General features: G+C 50.6%; 1 protein-coding gene across 15 annotated transcripts in view; it reads left to right on the top strand.

Annotated features, from left to right (window-relative positions):
• Window positions 1-7,855, top strand: part of RAP1GAP (RAP1 GTPase activating protein) — a 254,893-nt gene extending 247,038 nt beyond the window's left edge. For 12 of the 15 annotated variants that reach the window (XM_076072914.1, XM_076072918.1, XM_076072920.1 and 9 more), the window contains 2 exons: window positions 715-2,786; window positions 2,910-7,855. In XM_076072914.1, coding sequence (XP_075929029.1) covers window positions 715-810 — 96 coding nt within the window. In that variant the 3' untranslated portion in view covers window positions 811-2,786; window positions 2,910-7,855. The remainder of the gene's footprint in view (window positions 1-714; window positions 2,787-2,909) is intronic. The other 3 variants (XM_076072917.1, XM_076072916.1, XM_076072915.1) reach the window with 3 other exon arrangements.
• The last annotated feature ends 6,648 nt before the right edge of the window (window positions 7,856-14,503 follow it).

Raw genomic sequence — 14,503 nt, 5'->3', positions numbered from 1 at the left:
GAGCGTTGCCGCTGCGTTGCCGCCCATCACCGTGGAAACCCACGTGGGTCGCGACGTCTGAGCGCCAGCGATCGCTCCGCGCTGAGCTGAGCTGCACCCCGCCCCGCGTGCCGTGTGTGTGCCGTGTGTGTGCTGTGTGCGTGTGCCGTGCGTGCGCGCCCGGTGTGTGTGCCGTGCGTGTGTGTGTGCGTGTGTGTGCCGTGTGTGTGTGTGCGTGTGCCGTGCGTGCGCGCCCGGTGTGTGTGCCGTGCGTGTGTGTGCCGTGTGTGTGCCGTGTGTGTGCTGTGTGCGTGTGCCGTGCGTGCGCGCCCGGTGTGTGTGCCGTGCGTGTGTGTGTGCGTGTGTGTGCCGTGTGTGTGTGTGCGTGTGCCGTGCGTGCGCGCCCGGTGTGTGTGCCGTGCGTGTGTGTGCCGTGTGTGTGCGTGCGTGTGCCGTGTGCGTGTGCCGTGCGTGCGCGCCCGGTGTGTGTGCCGTGCGTGTGTGTGCCGTGTGTGTGCGTGCGTGTGCCGTGTGCGTGTGCCGTGCGTGCGCGCCCGGTGTGTGTGTGTATCTATTTACGTACGTAGAACTTCTTCTGCACCGTACGTAGCCAACCGTGCTGATCGTGTGTGTGTGTGTGTGGTGTGTGTGGTGTGTGTGATGTGTGTGGTGTGCGCGGTGTGTGTGGTGTGTGTGGTGTGCGCGGTGTGTGTGGTATGCACGGTGTGTGAGCAGATCGAGTCAAGAAGCCAGTGGCAGAGAGAGCTCAAGAGAGGGCAGCTGCTCACCCCAAGTGAGGAGGAGGAGCTCAAGTTCGAACCCTGCCTCTGACGACCGTGACGACGACGATGACGACGACGATGACGACAATGACGACGATGACGATGACGACGATGACGACGATGATGATGCTGATAGAACCGCCTGCGTGTTGTTTTTTTGTCAGCGCCCGGCGCGGAGGAACCGTGAGGTTTCTTGCGCCGCGTTCCTTCCACGCATCCGTCCACGTGTGCGTTGCTCCGTCTGTCTGTCCGTAGCTCGTCCGTCCGTCCGTCTGTCTGTCCGTCTGTCTGTCCGTCTGTCTGTCCGTCTGTCTGCCCGGCTGATAGCTCGTCCGTCCGTCCGTCCGTCTGCCCCGTACATTGAGCCCTCCGCCTGTATTCGTGTCCGTCGCTGTCTCTCTCTGTCCATCGACGTGAATTTTTACCTTTTCATCCGTTCCATCCGTCTTCCTGTCTTCCTGTCTGTCCACCGCTCTGCCTGCCGGCCATCTCTCTCGTCACAAGTTCCTACCGCCATCACAAAGCCCCACCCATCCCACCCACCCCGCCCACCAACCTACCCCACCCACCCCACCCACCAACCTACCCCACCGACAACACCCACCCACCCCACCCACCAACCTACCCCACCCACAACACCTACTCACCAACCTACCCCACCGACAACACCCACCCACCCCACCCACCAACCTACCCCACCCACAACACCTACCCACCAACCTACCCCACCGACAACACCCACCCACCCCACCCACCAAACTACCCCACCCACAACACCCACCCCGGTCGCGCAGTTGTCGTCGTCATCATCGTCACGGTCGTCACCGTCGTCACAATTCCTCTGGGATCTGTGTAATGAGCAGTGGTGATGCTGGCCAATTGGGGGCTCAAGAACAGCAGAGATGAGTGATGAGATGTAGACCAGAGAGAGATGTGGATGTCTAGAGATGACTGATGAGATGTAGACCAGAGATGTTGATGACTAGAGATGACTGATGAGATGTAGACCAGAGATGTTGATGACTAGAGATGACTGATGAGATGTAGACCAGAGTTGTTGATGACTAGAGATGACTGATGAGATGTAGACCAGAGATGTTGATGACTAGAGATGACTGATGAGATGTAGACCAGAGATGTTGATGACTAGAGATGACTGATGAGATGTAGACCAGAGATGTTGATGACTAGAGATGACTGATAAGATGTAGATCAGAGATGTTGATGACTAGAGATGACTGATGAGATGTAGACCAGAGATGTTGATGACTAGAGGTGACTGATGAGATGTAGACCAGAGATGTTGATGACTAGAGGTGACTGATGAGATGTAGACCAGAGATGTTGATGTCTAGAGATGACTGATGAGATGTAGACCAGAGATGTTGATGACTAGAGGTGACTGATGAGATGTAGACCAGAGATGTTGATGTCTAGAGATGACTGATGAGATGTAGACCAGAGATGTTGATGACTAGAGATGACTGATGAGATGTAGACCAGAGATGTTGATGTCTAGAGATGACTGATGAGATGTAGACCAGAGATGTTGATGACTAGAGGTGACTGATGAGATGTAGACCAGAGATGTTGATGTCTAGAGATGACTGATGAGATGTAGACCAGAGATGTTGATGACTAGAGATGACTGATGAGATGTAGACCAGAGATGTTGATGTCTAGAGATGACTGATGAGATGTAGACCAGAGATGTTGATGACTAGAGGTGACTGATGAGATCTAGACCAGAGATGTTGATGACTAGAGATGACTGATGAGATGTAGACCAGAGATGTTGATGACTAGAGATGACTGATGAGATGTAGACCAGAGATGTTGATGACTAGAGATGACTGATGAGATCTAGACCAGAGATGTTGATGTCTAGAGATGACTGATGAGATGTAGACCAGAGATGTTGATGACTAGAGATGACTGATGAGATCTAGACCAGAGATGTTGATGACTAGAGATGACTGATGAGATGTAGACCAGAGATGTTGATGACTAGAGGTGACTGATGAGGTGTAGACCAGAGATGTTGATGTCTAGAGGTGACTGATGAGATGTAGACCAGAAATGTTGATGACTAGAGATGACTGATGAGATCTAGACCAGAGATGTTGATGTCTAGAGATGACTGATGAGATGTAGACCAGAGATGTTGATGTCTAGAGATGACTGATGAGATGTAGACCAGAGATGTTGATGACTAGAGGTGACTGATGAGATCTAGACCAGAGATGTTGATGACTAGAGATGACTGATGAGATGTAGACCAGAGATGTTGATGACTAGAGATGACTGATGAGATGTAGACCAGAGATGTTGATGACTAGAGGTGACTGATGAGATCTAGACGAGAGATGTTGATGACTAGAGATGACTGATGAGATGTAGACCAGAGATGTTGATGACTAGAGGTGACTGATGAGATGTAGACCAGAGATGTTGATGACTAGAGGTGACTGATGAGATGTAGACCAGAGATGTTGATGTCTAGAGATGACTGATGAGATGTAGACCAGAGATGTTGATGACTAGAGGTGACTGATGAGATGTAGACCAGAGATGTTGATGTCTAGAGATGACTGATGAGATGTAGACAGAGATGTTGATGACTAGAGATGACTGATGAGATGTAGACCAGAGATGTTGATGTCTAGAGATGACTGATGAGATGTAGACCAGAGATGTTGATGACTAGAGGTGACTGATGAGATCTAGACCAGAGATGTTGATGACTAGAGATGACTGATGAGATGTAGACCAGAGATGTTGATGACTAGAGATGACTGATGAGATGTAGACCAGAGATATTGATGACTAGAGATGACTGATGAGATCTAGACCAGAGATGTTGATGTCTAGAGATGACTGATGAGATGTAGACCAGAGATGTTGATGACTAGAGATGACTGATGAGATCTAGACCAGAGATGTTGATGACTAGAGATGACTGATGAGATGTAGACCAGAGATGTTGATGACTAGAGGGACTGATGAGATGTAGACCAGAGATGTTGATGTCTAGAGGTGACTGATGAGATCTAGACCAGAGATGTTGATGTCTAGAGATGACTGATGAGATCTAGACCAGAGATGTTGATGTCTAGAGATGACTGATGAGATGTAGACCAGAGATGTTGATGTCTAGAGATGACTGATGAGATGTAGACCAGAGATGTTGATGACTAGAGATGACTGATGAGATGTAGACCAGAGATGTTGATGTCTAGAGATGACTGATGAGATGTAGACCAGAGATGTTGATGACTAGAGGTGACTGATGAGATCTAGACCAGAGATGTTGATGACTAGAGATGACTGATGAGATGTAGACCAGAGATGTTGATGACTAGAGATGACTGATGAGATGTAGACCAGAGATGTTGATGACTAGAGGTGACTGATGAGATCTAGACCAGAGATGTTGATGACTAGAGATGACTGATGAGATCTAGACCAGAGATGTTGATGTCTAGAGATGACTGATGAGATGTAGACCAGAGATGTTGATGACTAGAGATGACTGATGAGATCTAGACCAGAGATGTTGATGACTAGAGATGACTGATGAGATGTAGACCAGAGATGTTGATGACTAGAGGTGACTGATGAGATGTAGACCAGAGATGTTGATGTCTAGAGGTGACTGATGAGATGTAGACCAGAAATGTTGATGACTAGAGATGACTGATGAGATGTAGACCAGAGATGGTGATGTCTAGAGATGACTGATGAGATGTAGACCAGAGATGTTGATGTCTAGAGATGACTGATGAGATGTAGACCAGAGATGTTGATGACTAGAGGTGACTGATGAGATGTAGACCAGAGATGTTGATGACTAGAGATGACTGATGAGATGTAGACCAGAGATGTTGATGACTAGAGATGACTGATGATATGTAGACCAGAGATGTTGATGACTAGAGATGACTGATGAGATCTAGACCAGAGATGTTGATGACTAGTGATGACTGATGAGATGTAGACGAGAGATGTTGATGACTAGAGATGGCTGATGAGATGTAGACCAGAGATGTTGATGGCTAGAGATGACTGATGAGACGTAGACCAGAGATGTTGATGACTAGAGATGACTGATGAGATGTAGACCAGAAGTGTTGATGACTAGAGATGACTGATGAGATGTAGACCAGAGATGTTGATGACTAGAGATGACTGATGAGATGTAGACGAGAGATGTTGATGAATAGAGATGACTGATGAGATGTAGACCAGAGATGTTGATGACTAGAGATGACTGATGAGACGTAGACCAGAGATGTTGATGACTAGAGATGACTGATGAGATGTAGACGAGAGATGTTGATGACTAGAGATGACTTATGAGATGTAGACGAGAGATGTTGATGACTAGAGGTGACTGATGAGATGTAGACCAGAGATGTTGATGTCTAGAGATGACTGATGAGATGTAGACCAGAGATGTTGATGACTAGAGATGACTGATGAGATGTAGACCAGAGATGTTGATGTCTAGAGATGACTGATGAGATGTAGACCAGAGATGTTGATGACTAGAGATGACTGATGAGATGTAGACCAGAGATGTTGATGGCTAGAGATGACTGATGAGACGTAGACCAGAGATGTTGATGACTAGAGATGACTGATGAGATGTAGACCAGAAGTGTTGATGACTAGAGATGACTGATGAGATGTAGACCAGAGATGTTGATGACTAGAGATGACTGATGAGATGTAGACGAGAGATGTTGATGAATAGAGATGACTGATGAGATGTAGACCAGAGATGTTGATGACTAGAGATGACTGATGAGACGTAGACCAGAGATGTTGATGACTAGAGATGACTGATGAGATGTAGACGAGAGATGTTGATGACTAGAGATGACTTATGAGATGTAGACGAGAGATGTTGATGACTAGAGGTGACTGATGAGATGTAGACCAGAGATGTTGATGTCTAGAGATGACTGATGAGATGTAGACCAGAGATGTTGATGACTAGAGATGACTGATGAGATGTAGACCAGAGATGTTGATGTCTAGAGATGACTGATGAGATGTAGACCAGAGATGTTGATGACTAGAGATGACTGATGAGATGTAGACCAGAGGTGTTGATGACTAGAGATGACTGATGAGATGTAGACCAGACATGTTGATGACTAGAGATGACTGATGAGATGTAGACCAGAGATGTTGATGTCTAGAGATGACTGATGAGATGTAGACCAGAGATCTTGATGTCTAGAGATGACTGATGAGATGTACACCAGAGATGTTGATGACTAGAGATGACTGATGAGATCTAGACCAGAGATGTTGATGACTAGAGATGACTGATGAGATCTAGACCAGAGTTGTTGATGACTAGAGTTGACTGATGAGATGTAGACCAGAGATGTTGATGACTAGAGATGACTGATGAGATGTAGACCAGAGATGTTGATGTCTAGAGATGACTGATGAGATGTAGACCAGAGATGTTGATGTCTAGAGATGACTGATGAGATGTAGACCAGAGATGTTGATGACTAGAGATGACTGATGAGATGTAGACCAGAGATGTTGATGTCTAGAGATGACTGATGAGATGTAGACCAGAGATGTTGATGACTAGAGATGACTGATGAGATGTAGACCAGAGATGTTGATGTCTAGAGATGACTGATGAGATGTAGACCAGAGATGTTGATGACTAGAGATGACTGATGAGATGTAGACCAGAGGTGTTGATGACTAGAGATGACTGATGAGATGTAGACCAGAGATGTTGATGACTAGAGATGACTGATGAGATCTAGACCAGAGATGTTGATGACTAGAGATGACTAATGAGATCTAGACCAGAGATGTTGATGACTAGAGATGACTGATGAGATGTAGACCAGAGATGTTGATGACTAGAGGTGACTGATGAGATGTAGACCAGAGATGTTGATGACTAGAGGTGACTGATGAGATGTAGACCAGAGATGTTGATGACTAGAGATGACTGATGAGATGTAGACCAGAGATGTTGATGACTAGAGATGACTGATGAGATGTAGACCAGAGATGTTGATGTCTAGAGATGACTGATGAGATGTAGACCAGAGATGTTGATGTCTAGAGATGACTGATGAGATGTACACCAGAGATGTTGATGACTAGAGATGACTGATGAGATCTAGACCAGAGATGTTGATGACTAGAGATGACTGATGAGATGTAGACCAGAGATGTTGATGTCTAGAGATGACTGATGAGATGTAGACCAGAGATGTTGATGTCTAGAGATGACTGATGAGATGTAGACCAGAGATGTTGATGACTAGAGATGACTGATGAGATGTAGACCAGAGATGTTGATGTCTAGAGATGACTGATGAGATGTAGACCAGTAATGTTGATGACTAGAGATGACTGATGAGATGTAGACCAGAGATGTTGATGTCTAGAGATGACTGATGAGATGTAGACCAGAGATGTTGATGATTAGAGATGACTGATGAGATGTAGACCAGAGGTGTTGATGACTAGAGATGACTGATGAGATGTAGACCAGAGATGTTGATGACTAGAGATGACTGATGAGATCTAGACCAGAGATGTTGATGACTAGAGATGACTAATGACATCTAGACCAGAGATGTTGATGACTAGAGATGACTGATGAGATGTAGACCAGAGATGTTGATGACTAGAGGTGACTGATGAGATGTAGACCAGAGATGTTGATGACTAGAGGTGACTGATGAGATGTAGACCAGAGATGTTGATGACTAGAGGTGACTGATGAGATGTAGACCAGAGATGTTGATGACTAGAGGTGACTGATGAGATGTAGACCGAACACAAGAGATGTAGTGAGATTGAAAGACGAGAGATACAGACGAGATGGGCTGTTTATTATTATTATTATGCTTGTTTACCCAGGAAATCCTCAACCGAGTCTCAAGACTCATTTTCAGGAGGGTCCTGCCAAGTATTTCCACAGTAGGGGGTTGATGTTGTTGCTGCTGTGTGTGTGTGTTACCAATTGAGTAATGTGCAGGTACATTTTAGTGAGCATTGGGATGTTTGGCCAATACCAGTTTTCTGTTTGGCCAATGCCATATTTTTGTGCGTGTTGTTTTAGTTACTAATTGTCATTGGATTTTTAGGATATATTTTTTTGTTAAATGTGAAATTCGATGCCGGTATATTGACAGATGCACCCCATATTTTTCTCATGAACCGTGTTGGGTGGGGGTGGGGTGGTTGGTGGGGGGGTGGTAGAGGTGGACGGGGGTGGGGGTCTCTTGAACTACTTGGGGCCCTAGGGCTTTTGATTTTGCCACCACTGGCAATGAGTGCTGTGGACGGGCCACCGTGTAGGGAACTGATCGGTGACCTCCCAGCGATTCTGGTAGCCTTGGCATTGCCTGGCAAGACGCCTTGGTTTGTACCTGTATCGCAAGGCATTGTTGATATAAAGCTGAGTCATATGATCCTTATGGCGGGACCCCGGGGTACCAAATAATACAAAATGGCCGAGGCAATTAAATATTTTATTTCTGGGACACTATTTTTGTCCAGGGGTGTTACTTAACTCCGCGACTGGGGTACCAATCAATCCGAAATCGGCGCCACACTCCGCGATGTCGAAACGCAGCGAGGACGATTGTGCCGGAACCCTGAACGCTCGCGGTACGCACCGTGGCGGTGCATCGTAGTGTACAGCTCGTCGAGATGAGTCGATTGCCGCATCGCCGACCATCAACAGACTCACTAGGACTGCATCACGGACATCACGCGAGAGCCGTGGTACCGCCATAAGGTTCATATCAGCAAGTTCAGCACAATCCTGCACACACACACGTGGATCATGTCATCGCGTTCCAGGCGTGCGATTGTTTTCAAAAGGCATTCGCCCTCGGCCACTCTCCGGTTTTGCGTCCCCACGACCGCGGGCAACGCTGCCTGCGGCGGACGTGGCCGCTGTTCTGATCGGGCGGGCGGGCGGGCGGGCCGGCGAGCGAGAACCCCTGCGGCAGCACGAACTTCACACGGGAGTCGTCCCGACTTCCGTTTGCGTGCGTCGGGATCACCTTCGCTCGAGTTATCCGTGACCCACCCCCTGCCCCCGCCGGCTACAGACGCAGCCAACGCGTTCCGAGCCTTTGCTCGGGGGGGGGGGGGCAGTGGTTCTCCTCAAAAAGCGATGTGCCGTGGTCCTGTGCGGTAGCTGTGTCGCGATGGTATCGTTTCGTTGGCACATTGCTTTATTGGACAAATACGTTCAACTTCTTTTGCGCCGTACGTAGCCAGCCGCGCTATTCGGAGGTGCGGGTGGGGAAGAACAAACACAGAAAGCAGTTCTATACAGAAAAGAGTTTTCAATATAGATAATGATGATCGTGATGATGATTTAAAAGTGCGTAGCTCCCTAGTGGCTTCCTGATGTCGGAAGGAAGAGCGGCGTTCCAGACGGCCGCGGAAAGCGCGTCTGAATGCGCCGCGCGATGCGCTGACCGTCTTTGTTCGATGGCTTTGAAGTTAAAAGCCGCCGCCGCCGCTACTCTGGGGATGACCCCGGAGTTTGCGTGGCGACGGTTTTATCCAACAAACTCCGTTACCATCGGCTTGGACAGAACTCTCCGCCCACTCGACATCTTGGCCGCTCCGAGTTGCCGTCGTTGGTACCAGCACCGCATTCTCCGCCCCCCCCCCGCCCCAAGTCACCCCACCCCCCCAGTCACCCCCCCAGTCACCCACTTCAGTCACCCCCCCCCGACCTCCCCCCAGTCACCCCTCCGCCCCCTCCACGCCATCCTCCCCCGCCCCCTCCCCAGTCCCCCCCCCCCCAGTCCCCCCCCCCAGTCCCCCCCCTATCTGTGGCCACAGAGCACGACACAAACCGCCTTGCTCGGGGAGTACCGCTCACGAGCTGTGAATATTTATACCGTGCTACTGCTATTGCTGATTGCTTATTATTGTTGTTGTTGACCGCACGTGATCCCCTGTAGTTACTAAGACCAACGACGCGCACACACAGAGACCCCCGCGTTAGACAGGAATTCGTTTCGCGCGTTGCTGCATTGTTTTTCATCTTTGGATGTCGCCACAATGTTCTTGTTGACGGCCGCGGGTCGTCCTCGCCCCCCCCCCCCCCGGCCCGCGCGAGCGTTCGACATTCTTCTCCTGCACGGTATCCATGCCACCGCAGCCTGCCGCCCCCCCCCCCTCAACATGTTGATGCCCCCCCCCAACCACGAGCTAGCGCCTTCGACTAACATGGTCGGCTACATACGGTGCGAAAGAAGTTCAGCATATGTACGTACAGGCATACGTGCTGAACAAGTCGACTAAAAGAAAGTGCAGCTACTGTGGGTGTCCGGACAACCCCAGCACGATCAGGGTCACACCTGGTTCATGTTGTTACCTGTTCAGGCTCTCACCTGGTCCAGATTCTCACCTGGTCCAGGTCATCACCTGGTCCAAACTCTCACCTGGTCCAAACTCTCACCTGGTCCAGACTCTCACCTGGTCCAGACTCTCACCTGGTCCAGACCCTCACCTGGTCCAGACCCTCACCTGGTCCAGACTCTCACCTGGTCCAGACTCTCACCTGGTCCAGACCCTCACCTGGTCCAGACTCTCACCTGGTCCAGACTCTCACCTGGTCCAGACTCTCACCTGGTCCAGACTCTCACCTGGTCCAGGCCATCACCTGGCCAGGCTCTCACCTGGTCCAGACTCTCACCTGGTCCAGACTCTCACCTGGTCCAGACTCTCACCTGGTCCAGACCCTCACCTGGTCCAGGCCATCACCTGGTCCAGACCCTCACCTGGCCCAGACCCTCCCCTGGTCCAGACTCTCACCTGATCTAGGTCATCACCTGATCCAGGCTGTGACGTACGAGGGACTTCTTGCTCAGGCTCCGCGCCTCCAACTTCTCGATCGAACGATGAGTCCAATCCGCGAAATCTAAGCGCGTGCGTTCTAAAGTGTGTTTATTATTTATTATGACGACCAGGAGACATCCACGGCATCTTTGGGGCACGAATTAAACTGTGGCGGGTTTTCTTCAATTCGGCGATGGGGACGACGGATATTCTTTCGACTTCCAGTGCCGACCCAACTCGTGACGGGAGCCCTCGAAATGTGCAGCGGCGGCGGCGGCGGCGGCAGCAGCAGCCGCCACAGCAACGCGCACGCAGGAAGTCCGATGAGCACGGTTGGCTACGTACGGTGCGAAAGAAGTTCAGCGTGCAAGCAGCGTCGTCTCGGCGGTGAGAAAGCCGGGCGTCGCGGAGGAGGTTTCGCGGATCGGATCTGTAATCCATCCCCCAGTGACCGTACTACTACTACTATTGTTGATTGTTTATTGTTGTTTGTTGGTTTCGTAGTCTCGTCGGCGCGCGTATTTATGAGCGTTCCGTTCCGGTGGGATGGGAAGCCAGAGGCCGGTGCTGCTGTGGTTCACGCATGGGCCGTGGTGGCCGTGGTGGCCGCGGTTGTGGTGGTGGCCGTGGTGGTGGTTGTGGTGGTGGTTGTGGTGGTGGCCGTGGCGGTGGCGGCCGTGGTGGTTGCCGTGGTTGTGGTGGTGGTTGTGGTGGTGGTTGTGGTGGCGGTGGCGCAGCGGTTGGCGCGCAGGGCTACAAACCCCGGCGACCCGAGTTCGATTCCAGCACACGGCCACCAACACCAATGACGATTATAGCTTTACCACCTTGGGTCACCGTGCCCACCGTGCCCACCGTGCCCATCGTGACCACGGTGACCCCCACCCCCACGTGCGTCGCGAGTGCCCCTGGCGATTGTGCCGCCCCCCCTGCCCCCCCCCGCCCCCCCCCCCTCGCGCTCGCCGTCCCTCTGTGGAAGTGTTTCCTCGGGCATGGGGTGGCTTTTATTTTTGTGCCCATCGTAATCTCGATTCGTTGTCACGTCCGTCTGTAAACGTGGCCTTCGTTTTCTCTGTCGTCGCTTTGTGTCCCGAGTCGTCCCCCCCCCCACCCCCCCCCCCCCCCCCCCACGGTGGCGAGGCCTCCAGGGCAACACTCGCGCGTAGGCAGCTCCGCGCCGTGCCGGTGCGTGCGTGGGAGGGTTCGTGCCGCCGCTCGTCCGACGTTTCGGCACCACGTCCCCCGACGTTTCGCTCCACGCGCCCGCGAACCCGCTCCGGCAACCGAGATCGTCGTCGTCGTCGTCCGCCTACGGGGGCGCGTGGAGCAAACCGAAACGTCGGAAAAATCGTGCCGGGAGTCAATTCAGTCCGCGAAGAATGTTCCTTCCGGCACACGTTGCGAAACGTCGGACACGGTACGGCAACAACCCAACTGTACGAGGTCTCCCCCATGCCAAACCCCTGCCCGGCACTTCCCGCGTCGTTTCCAAACAACCCCCATGGCTCCCCCCATGGCTCCCCACATGCCTCCACATCCTGCGCATGATGCTGCGTGCCCACCCCAGCCTCTTCGTCTTAGTGTATCAGAGAGTTCAATGTTATTTATCAACGCCGTGAATAATAACGACCCCTTCCCCTGCGAGTGCAAGATGTGTCTAGTGCTTTCGTGTTTGTTTTTGGACCTCCGGCTTTTTGGGCTGCTTGTCTGGGCTGGGGTTTTTTTTGTTGTTGTATATAGTGTATATTTGTGTCAAGAGTGTTTGAATATATCTGGAAGCGGTTTCGATCACTGGTGTATATAATACAGGACTATTATTATTATTATTGGTAAGAAATGAGAAATAAAAAAAAGATTTAAGTGGCCTGTCGACAGCCTCCCAGCGCCTTGCTTCGCGTCTCCCTTCTGCCGGTGTTCCAGCGCGGCTCGTGATCGGCGCGGCACGCAAAATAAAATCCTCGGTTGTCGCCTGCCGCGTCACTCACGCAGAACTGCGTCGCGCGACCGGCCACGCGCGCTCAACATTTTCGTGCATACAGAACTTTTTCTTTTCCTCGGGCCGGCGAACGAACGAGCAGAAGGAAAACCGGGACACACCCCCCTGGAGAAAAGCAAACCGGGTGCGAGGGCTCTGTGTGTGTGTGTAGACAGATGGGACACGGGGAGAGTGTCAGGGCAGTGTCTGTGTGTGTGTAGACAGATGGGACAGAGAGAGAGAGTACCAGGGCAGTGTCTGTGTGTGTGTAGACAGATGGGACACAGGGAGAGTGTCTGTGTGTGTGTGTAGACAGATGGGACACGGAGAGTCGCCCGCACCGGTTGACCACCGCCTTCTCCTGGCGAGCCCAGGGTATGGCACCCTCCTCGACACCCTGCGGGGAGGGGGAGGCGGACCTTTGAAACTTTTGTGCGGCGATCCACCAACCCCCGCCCTTTGGCGCTGGGTTACAGGCCACGTGCGTAGCGACCGCTACACAGAAAATAAGTCCGAATCAAAATATTTATACCGGAGGAATCCGATGAGCCATAAAGCTCTTTTTCACATACGTCCTTGTGGCCTTGAAGCTGTATTTATTTACACGGTTAAACCAATTACGTGCTGGTGATGCTGTGTTGCTGCTTTCAGGTGGCGCATAAACACAAACCAGTATGAAGAATAAAAATAGGTTTTACCCTTTCTGGCAAATAAAACTGCTCACCCCGAGCTATGAATGCTCCGATACGTGTGGCATTGGCTTTGTCCTGCTCGCCTTTTGGCATTCTCTGGTCTGACACTGGTGAGACTAGGCCATACAGAAGGCCGTCTCTGGTGTAGGCCAATCAGTCTCAAAGACAATGCCCATATATAATTGTCAGAGCACGTTTTGTTTGCATGTTCACGACAAGTACGGTGTGTGGTTCATGCAGTAACGCGATTCCTTGCAAACGGTTTCTATTGTGTTTGAAACATCTTAACTCCTGCATTTATTGCGAAATGGTAAAATCTATTATTTTTCATACTTTGATACTGGCAAAGGTCACGATACAAACAAGCTCAACAATTCAATAACAATGTGGCCTTAAAAAAGGGGTGTGTATATATAACAGGTGACGTTTCAGGCCACGGCCCTTCTTCACGCAAGTTGAACTTATTTTGCGCCATACGTAGCCAACCGTGCTAACCCAGAGGTTGCAGGCCTCCTGGTGTAGCATTGTGCTCCGAAGGAGGCCACATTATCCAAACCGTTAGTTATTTTTTCTTATTTTAGGGCCCACCGAGTTATTTGTCTTTACATTGGGTCCCCCCCCTCCTCCAAGTTGACCATCGATGGGACATGGGAACTCAGTGCAGGCTCTTACCTGGTTAAAAAACACAAAAGGTAATAATGATAACAAGCCATCTTCTTTGTGATTAAACTTAATTTTTTTTTTATTTTACCAGGGTAAGGTGGGGCCTTGCAGAAGCGACCTGGCCACCACAAACGATAGCTCAACGAAGTGGCGTATCGTCGTGTGGAAATGTATCGCAGTAGCCAAACTCTGAACATGTGTCGAGTCTAAATGTGTACCCGGAGAACAATCCACAGGGAAGGCCCACTGAGCTACGTAGCTCTCTTTCAGAAGAGATAGCAGCCAAATACTCGATAAGCATGTTTCAAAAAAATGTGGAGGGAAAAACCGGAATACCCGGAGAAAAATCCACGCGACCACAGGGAGGACACGCAAACTCCAAATATATGGGCGTCAGGGCCAGGATCGAACCCATGACCTCCTGTATACCAGGGCAAGGTAGTTAACATCTCCGAGCCACCGCGGCACACCAAGTGGCTCGCTCATTTCCATCGTCCTCGAAGCGCGTGCCAAGTTGCCACACAGATCAAACGGCAAAAGCGGGA

This window comes from Petromyzon marinus, chromosome 39, assembly GCF_048934315.1.
Source record: "Petromyzon marinus isolate PM22_M1 ecotype Great Lakes invasive population chromosome 39, UKy_Petmar_22M1.pri1.0, whole genome shotgun sequence".
Taxonomy (NCBI): Eukaryota; Metazoa; Chordata; class Hyperoartia; order Petromyzontiformes; family Petromyzontidae; genus Petromyzon; species Petromyzon marinus.
The sequence above is the reverse complement of the archived record's forward strand: the minus strand, read 5'-3'. Positions and strand labels throughout refer to the sequence as shown.